This window comes from Mastacembelus armatus, chromosome 7, assembly GCF_900324485.2.
Source record: "Mastacembelus armatus chromosome 7, fMasArm1.2, whole genome shotgun sequence".
NCBI classification, from domain to species: domain Eukaryota; kingdom Metazoa; phylum Chordata; class Actinopteri; order Synbranchiformes; family Mastacembelidae; genus Mastacembelus; species Mastacembelus armatus.
Genome location: NC_046639.1, coordinates 4,775,032 through 4,793,911, shown reverse-complemented (window position 1 = coordinate 4,793,911; position 18,880 = coordinate 4,775,032). Strand labels below are relative to the sequence as shown.

Sequence of the window (18,880 nt, the reverse complement as noted above, 5' to 3'; positions counted from 1 at the left end):
TGTGTTCACATATATTTGTGATGAGAATTCACTCCTGGTGGTTCAGTCGTCTTCCTCTTTGTTCAGCTCATGTGGTAGAGGAGCTGTACCTCAGGCCTATCACTAAATAGCTGTGGTTTATTTGCTACTGAGGGCACAGAACCCTTATGGTTAACTTCCTGTTTTTGATACATCACTTTCATGCGCCACGAGCTTGCATGGAAACAGTAGTGCCTACCTGTTGTTGTGAGTGGGAAGGAAGTAAAAAGTGCTGGAAGTGAAGTAATTTAATCCACATCATAGTGTTTGTTTACAAAGCAGAAGTGTAAGAGTGTACGGGCCACAATGTCTTCTCCACTAATATTCATTTGTAGCTTTTTATATTATAGGAAGCTGAACAATGAATTTGAAGAAATTGTTAGCAGTGAAAACACTGAAATGCTCAGTTGCAGCTTTAATGGTTTCAGTGTATTATTAATGGTTTTGTCTCAGACCATGAAATGATTTCTATATCCATTACAAATGTCAACAGTTACTTTACAATCCAAATAAAACTCAGTGATACATCTGACAAGTCTATATTTTATACTTCTTAGGACTGTCCAACAATAACACGTGAGAGCAGCAAGCTTTCAGTCAACACATGTCTAACTACTCAGTCACACTTAGGAATTCAAAGCTGGAGAAAATACATGCTTGTGTGGCTATACAACAACATGATAATGTAATATCAGGCAGACAGGCCTGCTCCAGGAATGAGAGCCAGGGTGTTTGGTAATTTTTTTGAATTATTTCCACATACAAATGCTGCTTTTTGTCACTGCAGGTATTTTGCACTAAGCTCACAGAGGCTGGGATCCCTCAGGACGTCATTACAGGGATCTTCTCCAACATCTCCTCTATCTACTGTTTCCACGACAAGTTCCTGCTCCCTGAGCTCAAGACACGTATCACTGAAGAATGGTGAGTAAAAAAGTGTACCAGCTTTCCCCAAGCTACAGTGTGACATTATTCTATAGGTGGTTTGGCCTGTAGACGTCAGTCAGGCTAGCACTGTTGGTTGTAATGCTAAATATAGCTGGTGAGTGGTGGTGGTGGGGGGTGGGGGTGGGGGGGTTATTGTTAGACTTTCAGCAGTGTGTTGTTGCTAGGTTGTGGGTTTTTTGGTGTGCATTTTCTGTCTTCTTTCATGGTAAGCAGGGAATTTATTTCTAGTTTTAAAAGACAGTGCCTCCTGGAGAGCTCTGTCACATTGACTTCATTCATATTATTTCCTGAAACTCATTTAAATGAATTAGCTCATATAGAAAGACATACTGTATAAACTGTAGCACACAACCAAGAGACACTGACACAGTCAAAATAGGTTCATAAGAGTTGATTTGTCCAATCCCACAATAATGTGTTCGAGATTAGTTTCATCGTTTAAAGGCCTCGATTTGTTTCGTACTTATGAAGAATGACATTGAGCACTCAGTCTTGTCTCTATGCTAATATAACCTTTGATGGTTTTAAAATGTAAATCTGTGTTTAAGAAATGACATGAGAATATGTAAATGTCTTAGCTAAAGCAGCCCTTTAATTACCAACCTCACAGTGTAAGTAGGAAACTGTAAGTAGATCTAATCTTCTAGCAGGCTTTGGGGATATTCCTCTAAAGCTCCAATTCACAGTATTTGCATATATAAATCTGCCTATAACTCTGCAAACAAAAAGCTTAATGCACAGAGAAAGACTATCAAGAGAGGGTTGTGAAATTTTCAAATTGCTCACTTGTTGTGATCATTTGCATTTGATTCTTACAGGAACTCCAACCCTCGTATTGGAGACATCCTCCAAAAACTGGCCCCGTTCATGAAGATGTATGGAGAATATGTGAAGAACTTTGACCGAGCCATGGACCTGGTCAACACATGGACACAGCGATCTTCACAGTTCAAGAGTGTTGTCCAGAATATACAGGTAGGTGATGACCTGGTCACATGTAAATCACCGTATACCTCTGTGGGGTTTTATTCACGTGCTTTTCGGCACATCTAAAAATGTTTAACTATTTGTTGTTCCTTTAGCAAAATTGGAGGGTTGCAGCTTATGTGGAGGTATTGCCTCTCTGAGCTGTGTTTCTGCCAATAATCAGTTCAAATCTTTGTTCTTGTGTTTGAACTGACAGAAACAGGATGTGTGTGGGAACCTGACGCTGCAGCATCACATGCTGGAGCCGGTCCAAAGGATTCCTCGGTATGAGCTGTTGCTCAAAGACTACCTGAAGAAGCTGCCTGAAGACGCTCTCGACAGAAAAGATGCAGAGAGTGAGAAATTAAACACTTGTCTGTTTTCCTAACATGTTTTATCTCTTCTTCCCCTGTACCAAAGGAACACATCTTTTAATGTAAACTCTGATCTTTAGCTGTTTCAGCACGTCAGCAGGGTGCATGTCATGTGCTGTGTGTATAATAGTGTCACAGGTGTGCATCTTTCAGAAACAGATGTAAGAATGTAATGGTTCAGTAAACTGCTCATCAATTTCTCAAGCCTAAGATGTACGATTTAGTTTTTAGGCAGTTTTACTTTAATGTTGATCATACTTACTGAAATGAATGACACATTTTTAGATGATAGTGCCCTCATTACAGCTGCTAAATGCGACTTTAGGTGTGTATTGTTGGGAAATTCACCTTTATTAATCTAATACACCAACAAAAACTTAAGTACAGCAAAAACGCTGTGAGTACCTCTAAGATAAATAGTTGTTATGCTGTGTGGAGAAAAGTAGAACTAAGAACTGTTTAATCAGCCTCAGTGCCTCTTGTTACACAGTTGTTAGTTAGATTTACTGTTAGATCAGTAAATTTCACTCTGGTGCTTCAACTTTTGTCAGTTGGTCACTCTCAAAAATAACATGACCTGATGTCCTCCCTGAGTTTTAATGTTACTTCTGTGCTTTGTCATTCAAGGAAAGGGTTTCTCTGATCTGCTTCAGTTGAAAAGCAGTTGGTCCCAGTTGTTTCAGTCCCATTTCACCCAGCTATGTGCTTTTTCTGTTCATATAGGCCATGATTGCGATGGCTGACTCAGGTGCTCATAGGCATTAGTACGAATCTCTCCACTGGCTAAAAGCCAGCCTAATGGACATTGCATTTCAGAGTGTGTGTTTTTTCCTGTGATCTTGGTAAATACACAGCAATTCAAAAGTTTGGGATCACTGTTTTTCATTTTATACTGACATCCAGAGATCACCCCAAAATTCTACAAAGCAAAATGTTGATTTGCCAAAGGTAAAGAAAATGATGATCCCAATCGTTCTTATAGGTGTTCCAGCTTTTGTTGGAAACAAACTGTGTGTGTTTAAATGCAGTGTTGGACTTCATTACTACAGCCTCAGAAGCATTGTCTTGACAATAACAGGAAGTAGTACTGTATATTGCTGTTATAATGGTGAGGAAAGGGCAGTTAACAATGGATAATGACCCTTCCAGGCTGTGTTAGAAAAGAATGATGGAACGGCAGTGCAGTCTCCACACTCTCCAGATGAAGAGTGAAGGAAAGAAACCCAGAAGTCAACAGTTGTAGAAACAATTTTTTGGCTTTTGAAGAGTCAAAAATTTGGATTCAATTTATTTAAACCAATAAATTCCATAATTTCCTTTAATCTGTAATCTAAATGTGTACTTGTGTTCTGCTCTCAGTTCAGAGTGCACTGGGACATTAGACTGAACTATATTTCCTTTTTTTAACAACCGGAAAACTGAGGTGATCCCAAACCTTTGACCGGTAATGTGTGTAACATAATCAGTGTGACACCCCAACAATTGCTATTTCCAGTAACAAACATGAATTAGATCAAACAAAATGAGAGGCTGATTTATGTTCAGAGTTTGTGCTTCTAATAACCTGAAGGCTGCTTTTACTCAAACATTATATTCTGCTATCTAATTCTGGATTTTATTCTAACAAGCTTATATTTGCACATGTGCTTGTGTATTACAGAGGCACTGGAGCTAATCTCTACTGCAGCTAACCACTCCAATGCAGCAATCAGGAAAATGGTAAGACTTTGCTCAACACATCTTTCTAATATTCTTTCACTGCCTCATCGAGCTTTATATAAAAAAGTTAATTTATTTCCTAATCAAAGAGGGGCTGATGCTGTGCTGTCAGTCAGCAACATTGCAAGTGTTTGTCGGAGGGAGTGAACAAGTTGAATAAGTACAGACAGGAAGTTGCTGTTTCCTGCCTTGAGTTTCACAGCTTGCAGAAGACCGACTGACTCTTTCACACTCATCACCCTCCCTTTCTCTGTCTGGTCATGATAATCGTATTTCTCACATCCTTTAAACAACTTACGCAGACAAATGTGATTATGAATCAATATAAAGGAATGTAATACCTGCTTTCTGCCTTACTGGAAAGCCCATGAGTGAATGAGAACCTGAGCTGACAACAAAATGACCCCCTCTAGTGGAGTGTGGCTTACTGCTCCATTTGTTGTAGTGTCTTTTGTGCATTGACTTTTGCTCATCCCCCTGTTGTTTTCTGGTTTCAGGAGAAGATGCACAAACTGCTGGAGGTTTATGAGCGACTTGGGGGAGAAGAGGACATTGTCAACCCTGCCAATGAGCTCATCAAAGAAGGACATATCAAGAAGATGTCAGCCAAAAATGGAACAGCACAAGACCGATACCTCTATTTGGTGAGACGACTTAATTTAGAGAAATATCTTGCAGCTAGTTGATGTCTGTATCTTTCCACCTCATTATCTACACTGTTCATCATCTGCTCTATTTCTGTTTCTGATCTAGTTCAACAATATGGTGCTATACTGCGTGCCTAAACTCAGACTGATGGGACAGAAGTTCAGTGTCAGAGAGAGGATTGACATTGCTGGCATGGAGGTGCAGTCCTGCTTCTCAGCTTGTTTGGTTTCCTTTTGTCAAGTCCTCTATCCTTCTGTCTATCCTGGTGAGTGCAAATCACATTTCCTCTCCTCCTTGACCTCAGGTGCAGCAGAATGTGAAGCAGAACCTTCCTCACACGTTCGCCATCATTGGCAAGCAGCGATCTCTGGAGCTGCAAGCCAGGTAACCACATCTCAGTCAACCATCACAAAAACACTGAACTCAAACTGGGCTGTTAATATATTAAATGCAGCCTCTACACAGTTGTTTGGGATCATAATAATGTATTTACTTATTTAATATTGAACGCTCCTTACAGTACATGCCAGTTCCAGTGTTGTGGTTTATTGTGAACTGCACTATTGTAAATGAGTGTCAAAGTAGTCCAGTGTGGTGGTCGATGTTTTGATAAGAAAAACTAATCTTATGGTATTTCATTTGCTTTAAAGGACAGCTGAGGAGAAGGAAGACTGGATTCAGGTAAGGATCACATGTGTTCTCATATACTCCACAGTACACCCACTCATGGCCTGTCCCTCATGCTCATATACTGGATTTTAGTCCTTTGCCTTTGGTAGTTCTGCTTTATTAGAGGATGGATTTAGCAAAGATTTCCTCCCAACGGTGTGTTTGGGAATTATATTCTCTAATAAAGACCCTCATTATTTCTCATTTAGCCCATTACCGCAGAGAAAAGCTGATTAAAACATTTTCACAGGCTAGAAGAGGGGGTGAGCATATTACAGTGGGGACCTAAGAGATTTTCTGTTTGTTTTGAGTCTGTGTGAAAGGAGTTGAGGAAAAAGCAAAGGACAGTGGAATATAAATGTTTACTGACTATTCAGGAGGCAGGCCATGATGCTTGAGGAGCTGTGATATCAGTGCTTTTTGTTTGGTTTATGGTTGGGACATATACAAATGACAACAGCATGCCACAAATGCTCACCGGGTTTCTCATAGCAAGCATGGAAGGGATAACTGCATTCAGAGGCTGACACATCTGATCAATAATCTCTGTGTTTTCCTCTCTCTTTGGTTTGTTATCACTTCTTCTCTCTCCTCTAAATCTTTTCCCACTCCCAGGTCATCCTGGCCACTATCGAACGGCACAAACAAAACAGCGAAACATTCAATAAAGCTTTCAACAGCTCCTTCTCCCGGGAAGATGACCATTTCCCTGAGTCACCGGTCAGTCTCACACTCCGTTAATCAATCACTTCATTGATCAGTCAGTTAGTGGTTCATCTTATACAATGAATCATGGGTAGTTAGTGGTAAACCAAACAAGTTTGTCATAGTCTTGTCTTTGTCTTCCTGAGTAGCTCTCCATCTATGGCAGTATCATACACACACATAAAGGAGCTCTTTCTTTCCATCCTGACAGTCCCGCACGTAGTGTCTGAGTCTCTTCTGCCAGAACTCTCTCATGACCTAATAGGGAAAGCCCAAGTGTATACAAAACTCTTATGGATCTTGACCCACTTTGGGCTGCCTCAAACTGGAGCCTTGCCAAACAGCCAGACCAGATTTATCAGCTCCACATTGACACCTAGTGGTAGAGATATGAAACTACTAAAAGTCAATAATCTGTTCTTCTTCTCAGAGTCCCTGGTGCAACACATCCATGGACTCAGATAGTGAAAGACTGCACGAAAGGGTGAGTTACCGTTATAAAGAAATAGGTTTGTGGTGCCTAGCATACTGGTTGTGCTTGGTTACATGACAGTGAGATTCTAGTGTGTTTGAAATGTGCTGATATAAGCTTTATTTCATGTTCGTATGCATTTTTGTACAAGCATTGTAGGTCTCTGTCATCATCAGACTAATAATCAACCAGTTAATGCAGTAGCTGATGTTACCTGACACCTTTACCTGCTTCCAATGCTGGATTTAAAAGATCTGTACACCTTCAAATCCTCTCAGGATGCAGAGTTGTATTGCAAATTACTTGTACAAAAGAACATGGCCCTAACAAGTGCATGAAAACTGAAGGACAGTGTACATGCTGTGTCAGTTGGACACAGCATGTACACACCCACACATTCTTGATGAGAGGCCCAGTGCCGCAGTCCTACCAAAAACCTGCAGTGAAACTTACACATGTGGTGTGGCCAAAAGCAAGACAGGAAACAGGACTGGGTTGGAAACATAGCCTGCAGGAGCCAGCATAGCTCGCAGCAGTCCACACAGTTACAAATTACACAGCTTCACTAATTTCACTGTCCCTGTGCTCACTGCAGCCAAACAGTATCATTTATTACCAAGTGCTTGTATTATTCCACCTGAAGTTATTAAACAAGAATATAAACCGACATTATTTGCTCAATGAGTGGTGAAACTGTACTCCTAATAAAATGTGAAACGTGGAGAATAAATGGGCTTTAAAAGGTCATATTTTATAAATGTCTGACTTATAAAAACAGTTAGCTGTTACAGTAATACGTCTGGTGCTTTTTTGTTCTTTTTTGATATCCTGAAATCTATACTGATCTTAGGCTGGATGTTTGTGATGGCCCATGTAATCTCCATTTCATTTAAGAGAAGGAACCCAATCCTTCTCTGTTTTGTTAATAGAGAGAAAATTGGAAGTGATCAGGCCAGACAGGCAAAAGATAAAGCAAGAATTTTGGTTCAGATGTGCTGGAAGTGAACAAGCTGATGACTTTGACACATGACTCCTGTGTTTTGTTTTTTCTTAAATTTTCCAGAAGAGCTCAAGGAAAAAGGATAAAGAGAAACAAACTTGTAAAGGCTGCAATGAGAGCTTCAATTTCACCAAGCGCAAACACCACTGCAAGTCCTGTGGAGCGGTGAGCACAGATGGAAGAAGAGAAATTTGGGCACTTTTTGGTGCAGTGTAGAAGGAAAAAAGGAAACGAGTGAAAACTTTATTTCAGCCAAATTAACAACTGATAGTCTCTCCCTCCCTCTCTCTGTCCTTCTGCAGGCCATCTGTGCAAAGTGTTCAAAGACCTTGGACAACAAAACAAGTCGAGTGTGCCCAGAGTGTTTCGAAGCCAGTCTCAGTCTGGAGAATCTCGGCATTAGTGAACAGAAAAGGAAAGTTGTGCCTGAGGTAAGACACACACTGGAGACACACACACACACAGTGAGCAATTGAGCAGCATGTGCATAATAGTTTAGTATTCTGCCTTGATTCCTGCTAGTCCAATGAGATCCACATCTCCCTGTATACTGGTGCACTGGGTTCAGGGTTCAGCAACCAGACTGCACTAATAGCAACAGAAAAAAAGAATGACTCACACTAGTGTACTTATTAGGTCCAATACACTGTCTCTGTCCAGTACTAAAGTCACTGGGTTGAACACTGTGCAAAATTACTGAAGACAGGCCATTAATGCAGCATTTGTGTGAACTGACATTGATATTAAAAGATCAGCTAATCCCTCTTTATATAATAATAATGAGATCAGCCTAAGGAGGACCAGGCTGACTCAACAGTCTGGCTTCTTCAGGTGTCTGTGTCTCTCTGTCCTCTGTGATACTGTAGATCGATGTCTTCTGTGGTTACACTAAACAGAGGACACGTGGACAGTGTCCATATATAATGTTAAAATTGTAAAATGGTTCTGCTTCAATTCCACTTTCTGTGATGGTAATCTTATATGTAGTGACATTACTCACCACATGGGAGAGCTCTAGGCCATATGAAAGATGGACAAGGGGCAGCAGGAGCTTCAACACCTGTCCATACACTAATCTCATTGTGTCCTACACAGACCTAACATAATGGTTAATGGTGGAGGATATGTGCTGTCATTAGGTCATTAAATTTCTTCAAAATATGATACAAATGATTCTATAATGTGTGACTGTGTTTTTGGACTCTTTTATATTTACTTGTTTATTGTTGTGTCTTTTAGAGACAGATATCTCTAGTGGGAGAAAACTGCCTACAGTGTGGCCACCTCCAAGTGCAGGAGAAAGGGAAGAGCTGGACCAAGATGTGGGTGGCTGTCACCAAGGCTGAGCCACCGGTACTATACTTGCAGAGCAATGGACAGGTAGGAGTTAAACACACTTTCATATGATCCAGGTGTTAATTGCAAAATCTGCATAATTTTTATATATGCTAAGTAGTGATATATCCACAGTAGTCATCGTTTAAAAGTCACGTACCATACATAGGTTGTATCACATGGTCGGCCTTGGGCAATGTGCAAAGGACAGTAAACATAACCACATAAGCAGAGTGCGTCACTCATCTGACCTTTCTATACATCCTTTTTGTTTGCTGCTTTTGAAGCATAATGTATATACATTGGCACATTACTGTGTGAGTGTTTAAGTAAGATCTGTTTGACCCTGCCTGTGCAAGGTTGTCTGTGCACTGTCTGTGCTCTGTAGATTTGGGCCAGGAGGATTTGGTTGTTCTGAATTTGACCCCATGCATAGCCTCGGTCAGTGACACTGCTCTTCTGTGTGACCGGGTTTTAGTTGGCATTAACCAGATGAAGCAACTCTTTGGATTTGCTTCAGTTCCTTGAAATCTTGGCTCTGTCTCTAGCAATAAATCTGCACAGAACAGCCCAATGGGATGTATATAATGAACAGTTTACATGATTGCTTAAAATGATAAGATTCTCAGTCTTGTTTGAAAGGCTGTCTATCATTAATATCACAGTGGATGACATAGAATGGAAGTCAGCCTGTTAAAGCCTCCCTGGGTTTCATTTCCAAGACTAATATCCCAATCCCACTGCAGAAAGCTGCCATTCCAAAGATTAGGATTAATAGGAGTTGGATGAGCATTTTCTGATTATCCAGAAAGAAAGAGGGGGAAGGGAGACAGGAGGACAGGGTTTACTGTACATGCCTAGTGGATAATATTCTCCTGCATCTAAAGAGACCACTGGTTACTTGCTTATTTGCAGTGTATTTCCTCTGTCCTCAAGAGAATGTTAATTCAAGAGAAACCTAATTTGATATACTACCAGATTTCTTCTAATTTGCTCTTTTCTGCTTTTCTGTAGGATTCCAAGGGGGCGCGGGTGGTGCCTCTTTCTGGGTTCGAGGTGAGCGTGGCGGGTGAAAAGTCTGAGGTCAAACATGTGATCCGGCTCAGTCACACCCAGCAAACTTTGCTCTTAAGTGCCCAAGATGCAGAACTGCAGGCCAAGTGGGTGGACGTCCTCTCCAAAGCTGCCCGGGGAGAGACACCCCCAGATGCATCAGTGAGCCTGACTGAACACAGGAAGAGCCAGTAGTAGCCATGTCGGAACCACAGGACTAGCTCCCCCTCCCTCCTTCCTCTCTCTCCTGTGTATAGAGCACACATTACTTGAATTCACTTTACCTTGGCACTTTTTGATTTGTTTTTTATTTTTCTTTTTTTGAAAGGACCGCTCAGTCCTTCCTATGCCACTTCATTGTGATCCTCATGACCATACAGTTTCTTCCTTTTATTTTCTGTATCTTTCTGTCAAAAAGAAGGACCATGCTATCGTGCCACTGTATGTATAAGGGGTTAGATTTTATTTCTGTTTTCAACAATTGGAGAAGATCTTTGAAGAACTCATATTTTATTTGAAATATAGCTGAATGATTTCTTCTTTTAAAGATGAAGGTCCTTGTACATTATGTGACTGTGTTGTGAAGCATTAACGCTTAGGACTGTCTTACCATTTGTGCAGAAATGTGTGTATGTAGTGTGGGTGTGTGTGTGTGTGTGTGTGTGTGTGTGTGAGTGTGTGAGAGCAAGAGCGAGGCCCCTCCCATGTTTATATCATGTTCATTAAGTATTGAATGTTAGTGTAAGAAAACTGCGCCACATCTCTGTTCTCTTCACTCCTGCTGGGGACACAGTGGCAGTTCAGTTGGTATTGTACAGTATGTGTACTATAGTGCTATGTAAGGAAACAAAGAAAAAAATACCTTTTAACTTAAAAGAAACAGAGATGTGTATATTTGTGGCTGGCCACCTGATGATCCCGCTGTCAGCTCCCATCTTACAGAACCTCTCCTCATATTTCTCTCTCCTATAATGGTAATAACTCCCTTCCATCATTGCTTTTGGACTGAGACCTCTAATCTGAGTCTGATCCACCACATTTCTACTCTGTCATTATTGTGACTCATCCTGATGAGAGTACAGAGCCAGAATGGGATCCTCTGGCCTCAATTCTGACCCTGTGCTGCAGGTTTAGTCCCTCGGTATCTCCATCTGTACAAATGCAACAACAAATCCTTTCCATGTAGCTCCCTCTGTCTCCCAGCATAGAAATCATTTGCCTGCTTCTCTCCCTTTGGTGATGTGATGGAAACCAAGTACTGTACTGTAAAACTGTTAATTCTGCCTTGCCCCCCATACCCTGCTCCTATCAGCACCAGCCTTTAAGCAAGTAGCAAAAAAACTCATTGGATCTCTTTGTGCATGTAAATTCACTCATATTTATGTACCGTGCTTTGAAATCTTGCCCCTTTCCCCCTTTTTATGCTCCAGAAGTCCTTCTTGTCATACTGTAAGTGAGCAGAGTCAGCATTGATGTTTTAAACATGGACTGTGCACAGTGGAAAAGCAGTCAAGCATATCATCAATAAACAATTGTTGTGGTTCATTCAAGACCACACTGTCCAAGAAGATCCTCCAGTCTCATCATGTTTCTGTTGGCAAATATGGTTCTGCCTTTTGTTTCCCCACACAAGATGTTATGATCTGTATGAGTAACTGAAAGCTCAATCCAAAAGCACTCTACACTTACAGACACAACCTTTTACTCATTTCACACACTGAGATGTTTGTTTCCAGTTTCCACCTCAGTAGGCATGGATTATTCAAAGCAACTGAAATGGGTTTTAGGACGAGTTTGATACTTGGTAGTTTGCCTTCTTAAACAACGAAAGTGAATTTTAAAGTGTATTTTTAACAATAAAACAGTTCAGTAGATACAATGGCATGTTTAGCATCAGCAGTAAGCGGAAAGTAAAAAATGCCATATTCCACTTTTTGTCCAAACTTAGTCACAGTAGACAGTGGTTATCCATCCATCATCTATACCGGCTTATTCCTTAAACAGGGTCCCAGGGATCTGCTGGAGCTTATCCCAGCTCTCTGTGGGTGAAAGGCAGGGGTCCACCCTGGACAGGTCACCAGTCCATCACAGGGCCACATAGAGACAAACAACCTCACACACTCACACTCACTCCTATGGGCAATTTAGAGTCACCAATCAACCTGACATACATGTTTTTGGACTGTGGGAGGAAACCAGAGTACCTGGAGAAAACCCACACAAGCACAGGGAGAACATGGAAACTACACACAGAAAGGCTGGGTTGCAAACCCAGGACCTTCTTGTTGTGAGGCAACGGTGCTAACCACTCATCCACCATGCTGCCTCACAGTGGTTATTTGAACTATATATTATCAACAGCACACTAAAGTGCTTAAAATGGCATTGTTAACAGACACAATGTTTACCATCTAACAGGTTAGCATGCTACTGGCTAATTAGTACAAAATTACAACCAAAACCAATAGGAATATCATTGGTTTTGCAGATAACTCTATCTGAGGGAAATGTGTTCACTGAAACCACAAATGTCAACCTTGTGGTGGCGCTGTAGGAAAAAATAATTCCCAAAGTCACAAAGATTTATCCTCTGGGGATTTTGTGAACATTTGCTGTTCATCCCTAGAGTAGTAGAGTCAGTAGTATGGCTAACGAAACAGAATATTCTAAGTGAAGATTTCTGGGTGTAAACTCTTTTGTTTCCGGCTCAGTTGTTGTCAGCTGTGATTCAGTTCAGTGCTCAGGAGGTTTTGGCTCAGTGCATTTATTTGTTTGCATGTCAGACAGTGTGTTGTTGTGAGTGTTTTTGAAATGGTTTAAAACTACTGAAGAGGCCTGATCTATAGCCAGTGTGAGAACAAAAAGCTTTTCTGATATGAAGTCGAGTACACTGGGTCTTTTTAAAGAATAGTGCCTGCTGTGTGCAGTGTAGCCTGCTTTCACTATGAGAAGAGCACAGAAACTTCCTGCACTGTGGCTGTGACTTTTAACCAGCTTTTCAACACAGCAAACGTACAGGCAGCACTTTACAGTGACCTCATTACTGCTGTTACAATCTGATTTCAGAAGATAATGATTCTAGAGAGTCATGGCTTCAAAGCTTCTGCTTTTGCTTCTATACATTTCAAAATTATCAGTCATTGTAAGAAATGCACCGTTCAACCAGTCTAAACAATACAGTATTCATTTATTGGGTTTATGCGAGTTATATGTAAAGTATGTTACAGTACAGTTCATAGAAGTACAAGTTCTAGTTTTTTAATGCAGGCCTCAAAAGACAGAACCAAATCGAAACAAAGGGAAAAAAAGAATCTTACTGATAGGGTTGGGTACCTGACTGTTTTCAGCTGTTACTCTCAGATACACTGTGTATACATAAAAGAAGGCGTAGAGTTATTGTGGAAAAGCAGTTGCAGCTGCCTTAGGTCAGTTTTTCTACATCTTGATTTAATTCAGTTTCATCCTCCCTCCCTCTGCTTTCTCTTCACTTGCAGGCATCCCACTTGTTTTCACAGTTCTTGTGGGCATGAAAAAGGAGAGAGGACACATATTGATAGGTGGTATGAACCATACGTTCTTTATTTAGCAAGTCAACACTGTGGGGATGTCAGGATGATGAATAGAAAGGCTGCTGTCTCTGTAGAGCTGCTAGTTGTGGTGCAGAGATAGAGAGCAAGCTGCTGACTGTCTCCTTCTGCCATAGGTTTACATGCTGTACAGCTGGAATGGAGCAGGGTGGGTGCTGTGTATACTGCATGGCCATGCTGCGATAAGCTCTCATCATCTCAACAGAATCCCCTTCTGGAAACCCCAAGGCTTAGTATTACTGTTTTTCTTTCCAATTAATGTTTTTTTTTGTTATATCTCTCAGGCTAATGAACTGGCTGAGTAAATTCATAACAGCAGGTTTAGTTTCTTGCTTATTGTTTGTGGGAGTGTATTTGTGCACCTCTGTCTCACATTGTCTTTCTTGCTTTCAGTTCTTTGCATGTGCTTGCCAGTAACAGCTGGCTCTACCAAGATTGCAGTGGATCTATGACATGTAGGACTGACCTCCATCAGAAGCCTCAAGGCTTCTCTTAATGACTCTGCTCATCAAAGACAGACCTCTTTGAATGAGCACAAAAGACAGGGTTGGTTGAGCAGAGCCATCATCGGAGAATAGTTGGAGGTGACAGCAAAACCAAGCAGAACATTTAAAAGAAGATATTTTTTCAGGGTTGGATGTAAACTCTTTAAAAGTGAATCAATTCATGCAGGAGGAATGTCAAATTAAATGTTAAGGATTCAAAAGAAAGAAAGAAAGGAAAGGAAAGAAGTTGTTTTTCTTTTTCTATACAGCAGCTGAGGAGAATGGTTTTAATGGGAAAGCTGTTATATGCCACTGGAGCATAAGCCTCTTACCAGCTGTGCATGTCTGCGCACATGTGCATATGCATCTGTGTGACCCAGAAACATTTGGATTTTGGATGCACAAACCTCTGAATACACACACCTGCTGGTCTAACTATTTTGGGAAAGTAGGAAGCACAAATTACCACCACTCTTTCACATCTCTCCAGTTTCTCCTCTTTCCATTCTACTCTAGTCTCTAAGTGGTGACATTGCCTCAGCCTGAACACTTTGGTCCCATGTTTTACGTTTGTCACTGAAAACTTACACGAGACATATTTGTGGCATATGTTTCAGTCCAAAAATTAACCTACTGGGAAAACCAACATTTCAAATGAACTCTGATGAAAGACAGATAATGGACATGAAATAATGACCGTCAGTGTAAAGTTTTCTTTACAGCCTAAAATCTCTAATGTTCAAAAGTTGATTAAACATAATGTTTTGCTATGAAATTTCATAATTTGTCTGTAACACCCATCTTCGTCTTCTTCAAAGAAACTAGTTTCACAATGGAAATGAAGCTTCGGATTCACTTATGGTGTCATGGTTCCCCTTTGAGACTTCCTGCCGGGGACCTTTACACTGAAAAGACTTCCCTGTTTCCCCTGCACTGGTCCCTGGCAGCTTCACACTAACCTAATGAGTTTCACCTGTTGTCAATTACTTTTGGTTTTTTCCCTATAAGTACTTCCCTGCTTCCTTTGTGTTTGTGGAACCATGTAGGTTTTGTAAGTGCTACTGTTTCATTCGGTTCTGCTTTTCTTTCCCTTTGCCCTGGTGAACCCAGGAGGAATAAATCCTTTGTGTTCTGCATTTGGATCCTACCTCTCCTTCTCCTCTCCAGCACCACCCAACACAGAACATATGGTGTGACAGTGTTACAGCACCTGCCCATGCTGAGTGTACACAGCAAAGATTCCGACAGTTGGAGCCTCAAAAATATGATTTAAAGATGCAAGAAAAAAAATAGGAGTAAAATAACTAGCAAAAACAAAACTGAACATCTTCATTTTTAAAAAAAATAAATATTAAAATTGAAATGACTTTTAACTAAAACAGTCTAAATTAAATTAAAAAGTTAAGACTAAAACTATCACCATTATATAGAAGACTTAGGGACATTAATCTAATCTCAAGAATAACGTTAGAATTCTGACAATCTGATTTTAAAAACAGGAATCATTATTTTTTAGTCTGAACTATGCAGGCAGTGACCTGTTATGCCACCATTAGTCCACCTAACAATCGTATCTTACTTTAGAGTGCATTTTCCACTTAGACCATTCAAAAAACATGATGGGTACCCAAGGGTCATGCATGATATAACTTCAGGATATGTTGCATTATGGTGCCTTTAGCCTTGATGTCTGCATTGACACCCACACGTAAATGCAAATTCTTCACTGTATCATGAAGAAAAGCAAAGAGACAGTTCTCTTTTCCTGTGAAGGAAGTGGTTTCAGCTGCCATTTTCTTGTTTTGTACTCCCCAGTACCCTCCCAGTGTCTTCTAGGTTCAGTCCTAGTCACACAAAGCAGAACTCAAACCAAACTCCATCAGATGCCCTGAGGAAGTGCCCTACATTTAAACCCAGCATCTGACGGTAAAGGTGATATTTATTAGATGATGATGAACTGCTGTAATAGGAACAACACATCACCAGACACATCGTTCTCACTCACAGCCTGAATGGAAGTGATACTAGGAAATCTCTTTCAGATACACAGCCACTGGAAAGTTGGCCATTCTATAAATATATGCTAATTAGAAATAGTTAAGCTAGATCTGATGGTGACAATGATGATTTGCAGTATATTTACATGAATGACCAGATTGGCCTCAGAATCACTGTATTAGTGATGGCTCCATTAGCTCAAACACAAACTTCCTCACATCCTCATAGTAACACCATCCCCACAAGACCAAACAGTTTTACACAACATTAGAGTATTTCTATAAGTTAACCTAATATCTAATTTATTCCCCTGAGTTTCAGGGGAACTGAAGTGCCAAACAAAGCAAAAATCATTTCAGATTGAGTCATTTTAATATAATCTTACCTAAAAAGTGACACTGTATACATACATAGAGATAACTCAGAAAAGCACTGTTTATCTTTAATATATAGAAATGTATATTATAAAAGTGCATCCAGGCACTAATTTAGCAAATACTCAGCCTGGGATGGGTACAGAGTATTAAGAGGTCTTGGTAAAAGCTCAGCACATTTAATCCGGTTAATTTGCAGATGCCTGGTTATTATCATCTGTCTCTTCACGTAGTTTCCCTGACATCTATGTTCAGGCCAAGCTACAGTAGTTTATCACCACCCTGTCCCTCCTATTATGTTTCAGTGCATTGATTCCTGTCACTGTCCAGACTCTCCCACTTTTATTAGTTGTCTTCCACACCACTGGACCATCCTGCTCAAAGCTTTCTGTCAGTACCTCAGTGGGAATCATCCCTGGATATCCTAACACCTGAAAGGTAGATGTGACACAGTGAAACTGATGCAATAACCTTCTTATGTTTCATGCTTTTCTTCCCTTTTAACTTCTTTGCTTACGCTTCTTATTTCTTCATTTCTCTTCGTCTCAGGCAATCAGAGGACATGGGCTTGAGGATGGGGGGGCTGCAGGGTGACATGATGAGCTGGAGCTATTGCAGCAATGTGATGTAACAGCAGACTGATCACGTCATATCATTGGGGTGTAGAAAAGTGAGAATTTTTCTTCAAAGGTCAAAAAAGTATTTACAATATTTCCATTACATTTTCACCTCAATAGTAAGAGGGTCAAAGTTTACATTTGTCCAGGTAAATATCTAAGTATCTACTGGATGGACTGGAATAACACTCATGGCTCTCTTGGTGATCGGACTTTCCCATTATGAGGTTGACATTTGTAACTTTGAGACATTTTGTCCCGGTTGGCAAGGTGTCCTGAGCAATCTAATGCCAAGCAAATATGGCGCTCATATACCAGCACCTCTGACCTGTTTGTCTTGAGTGTAAAGACAGTGTGTGCATGTCTTTTTAAATTTCATTTTCCTGTATGCAGATGAAATCCTTCCAGCTTCCTAGAGTAACTAGGAGCTGCAGAAAAGTAAAGTAACTCTGAGCACTCTACTTTAATTGCACAATCAGTCCTTCTTACATTTAATGTTTCAAGTATTATTCAGTTGCGTGAAAAAAGAACAAGCTAATACTTTTCTAATGGTGGCACTAAACAAATTCCCAACAACATAAAAAGAAACCCTGTGTCAATTTCTGCTCTCACCAAGGCCACAGTAATACTCTACCCCATCCACTGTGGTGCCTCAGACATGCTGCGCTGTAACACTGCCTTGCAAGCTGTGCACGTCAGAGGTACCACTGTGGAAAAAAAATAAATAAAAATGCTTGATCAACTCAGTTTCCTCCTAAAGTCTCATTCTTCTTCCCTGCCACCCATTTCCCATCTCATCTCTTTCCAATTTCTTTCTCTCTCTCTCTCTCAGCAAGTATCAAGGTGCAGATTTATAGAGCAGCCTGGTCGCTGGTGGCCATAATCCAGCCTGAAAAAGTGATTTGCTCAGACATAGAAGACAGAGCAAGATGGACAGATCACCAGTGTGCATATGAGGGAGAGACAGAGCGGACGTGGGTGTCATTTTGGTTAGTGGTGTCTGCTTAGATTGACAAGAGCTGTCAGCCACATGCAATTCTCTTAGCAGTACAGTGGTAGTCCATCCTTAATGAGAATCTGGTGTTAAGTGTTTTCTATGAAGTATTTCCTTCATAGGCACTTTATTTTAAAATCCTCATATTTCAAAAATGGAGCTTCTTGTCTGTTATGTCTTTTTGTGTGATGAGTCATGTTTGTACCAGTGACCCACAGAGGATGTTGGTTTAATCACTTTAGAAACTAACACTTCAGAGGGGACAACTTCAGTCTCCTCTGCCAGGACCTCTAGCCATATGTGCTACGGTTCCATCAAGCAGTGTTGATGGGACTGTTGGCAGGGTGAGACTGCCCCTCCTGCTCAGCCTAATTACCTGTGTGATGGAGTGGTTTGCCTACAGCAGAGCCACTGTGTGACACTGTGTCAGGGACAGGGCAGACATACAGAGCTGACCAGTCTCAGCTTCCTCTCCTTTCTCTGTCTTTTGTCAGAAAAGATTAATAATAAAATATCCACAGCTGGAGAGCATTTTCCTTTTGGGCATGTGAAGTTTTCATTGTGAATTCTGATTTTTCCCCTTCCTGGCACTTTCAAGTTTCTGCATTTAGTTTTTTGTAACAGCTTTGACTTGATGCGTTCTTTTGGTGATGGTGGAACTATATAGGCAAAATACTGGTGGCTTAACTCAAGACTGTCTTTCTAATTTTCTTTTGATTTGCTTCAAGTCTACAGATTTTTGAAAACTGTGGCAGATAAGTGGATACTATTTTCTAACAATATGCTAATGAACTTTCATTCCACAACATATAGCGTGCAATCAACAACATACTTTAAGACAGTTATAAATATAACACTTGAGCATTTAAAAAGTTCATAAGTCTCAAGTATGAACATTTTTAATCAGCTATGCTAATA

The 18,880-nt window shown here is 40.6% G+C and overlaps 1 protein-coding gene across 1 annotated transcript in view; it reads left to right on the top strand.

Moving 5' to 3' along the window:
* fgd (faciogenital dysplasia) overlaps positions 1–11,477 on the top strand; it is a 44,817-nt gene extending 33,340 nt beyond the window's left edge. Inside the window, exons 6-19 of the mRNA XM_026333008.2 lie at positions 806–942; positions 1,785–1,941; positions 2,150–2,288; positions 3,967–4,025; positions 4,523–4,669; positions 4,779–4,871; positions 4,978–5,057; positions 5,324–5,354; positions 5,958–6,062; positions 6,478–6,531; positions 7,583–7,684; positions 7,822–7,950; positions 8,759–8,899; positions 9,869–11,477. Of these exons, the coding sequence (XP_026188793.1) occupies positions 806–942; positions 1,785–1,941; positions 2,150–2,288; positions 3,967–4,025; positions 4,523–4,669; positions 4,779–4,871; positions 4,978–5,057; positions 5,324–5,354; positions 5,958–6,062; positions 6,478–6,531; positions 7,583–7,684; positions 7,822–7,950; positions 8,759–8,899; positions 9,869–10,102 (1,608 nt within the window). The 3' untranslated portion in view covers positions 10,103–11,477. The remainder of the gene's footprint in view (positions 1–805; positions 943–1,784; positions 1,942–2,149; positions 2,289–3,966; positions 4,026–4,522; positions 4,670–4,778; positions 4,872–4,977; positions 5,058–5,323; positions 5,355–5,957; positions 6,063–6,477; positions 6,532–7,582; positions 7,685–7,821; positions 7,951–8,758; positions 8,900–9,868) is intronic.
* The last annotated feature ends 7,403 nt before the right edge of the window (positions 11,478–18,880 follow it).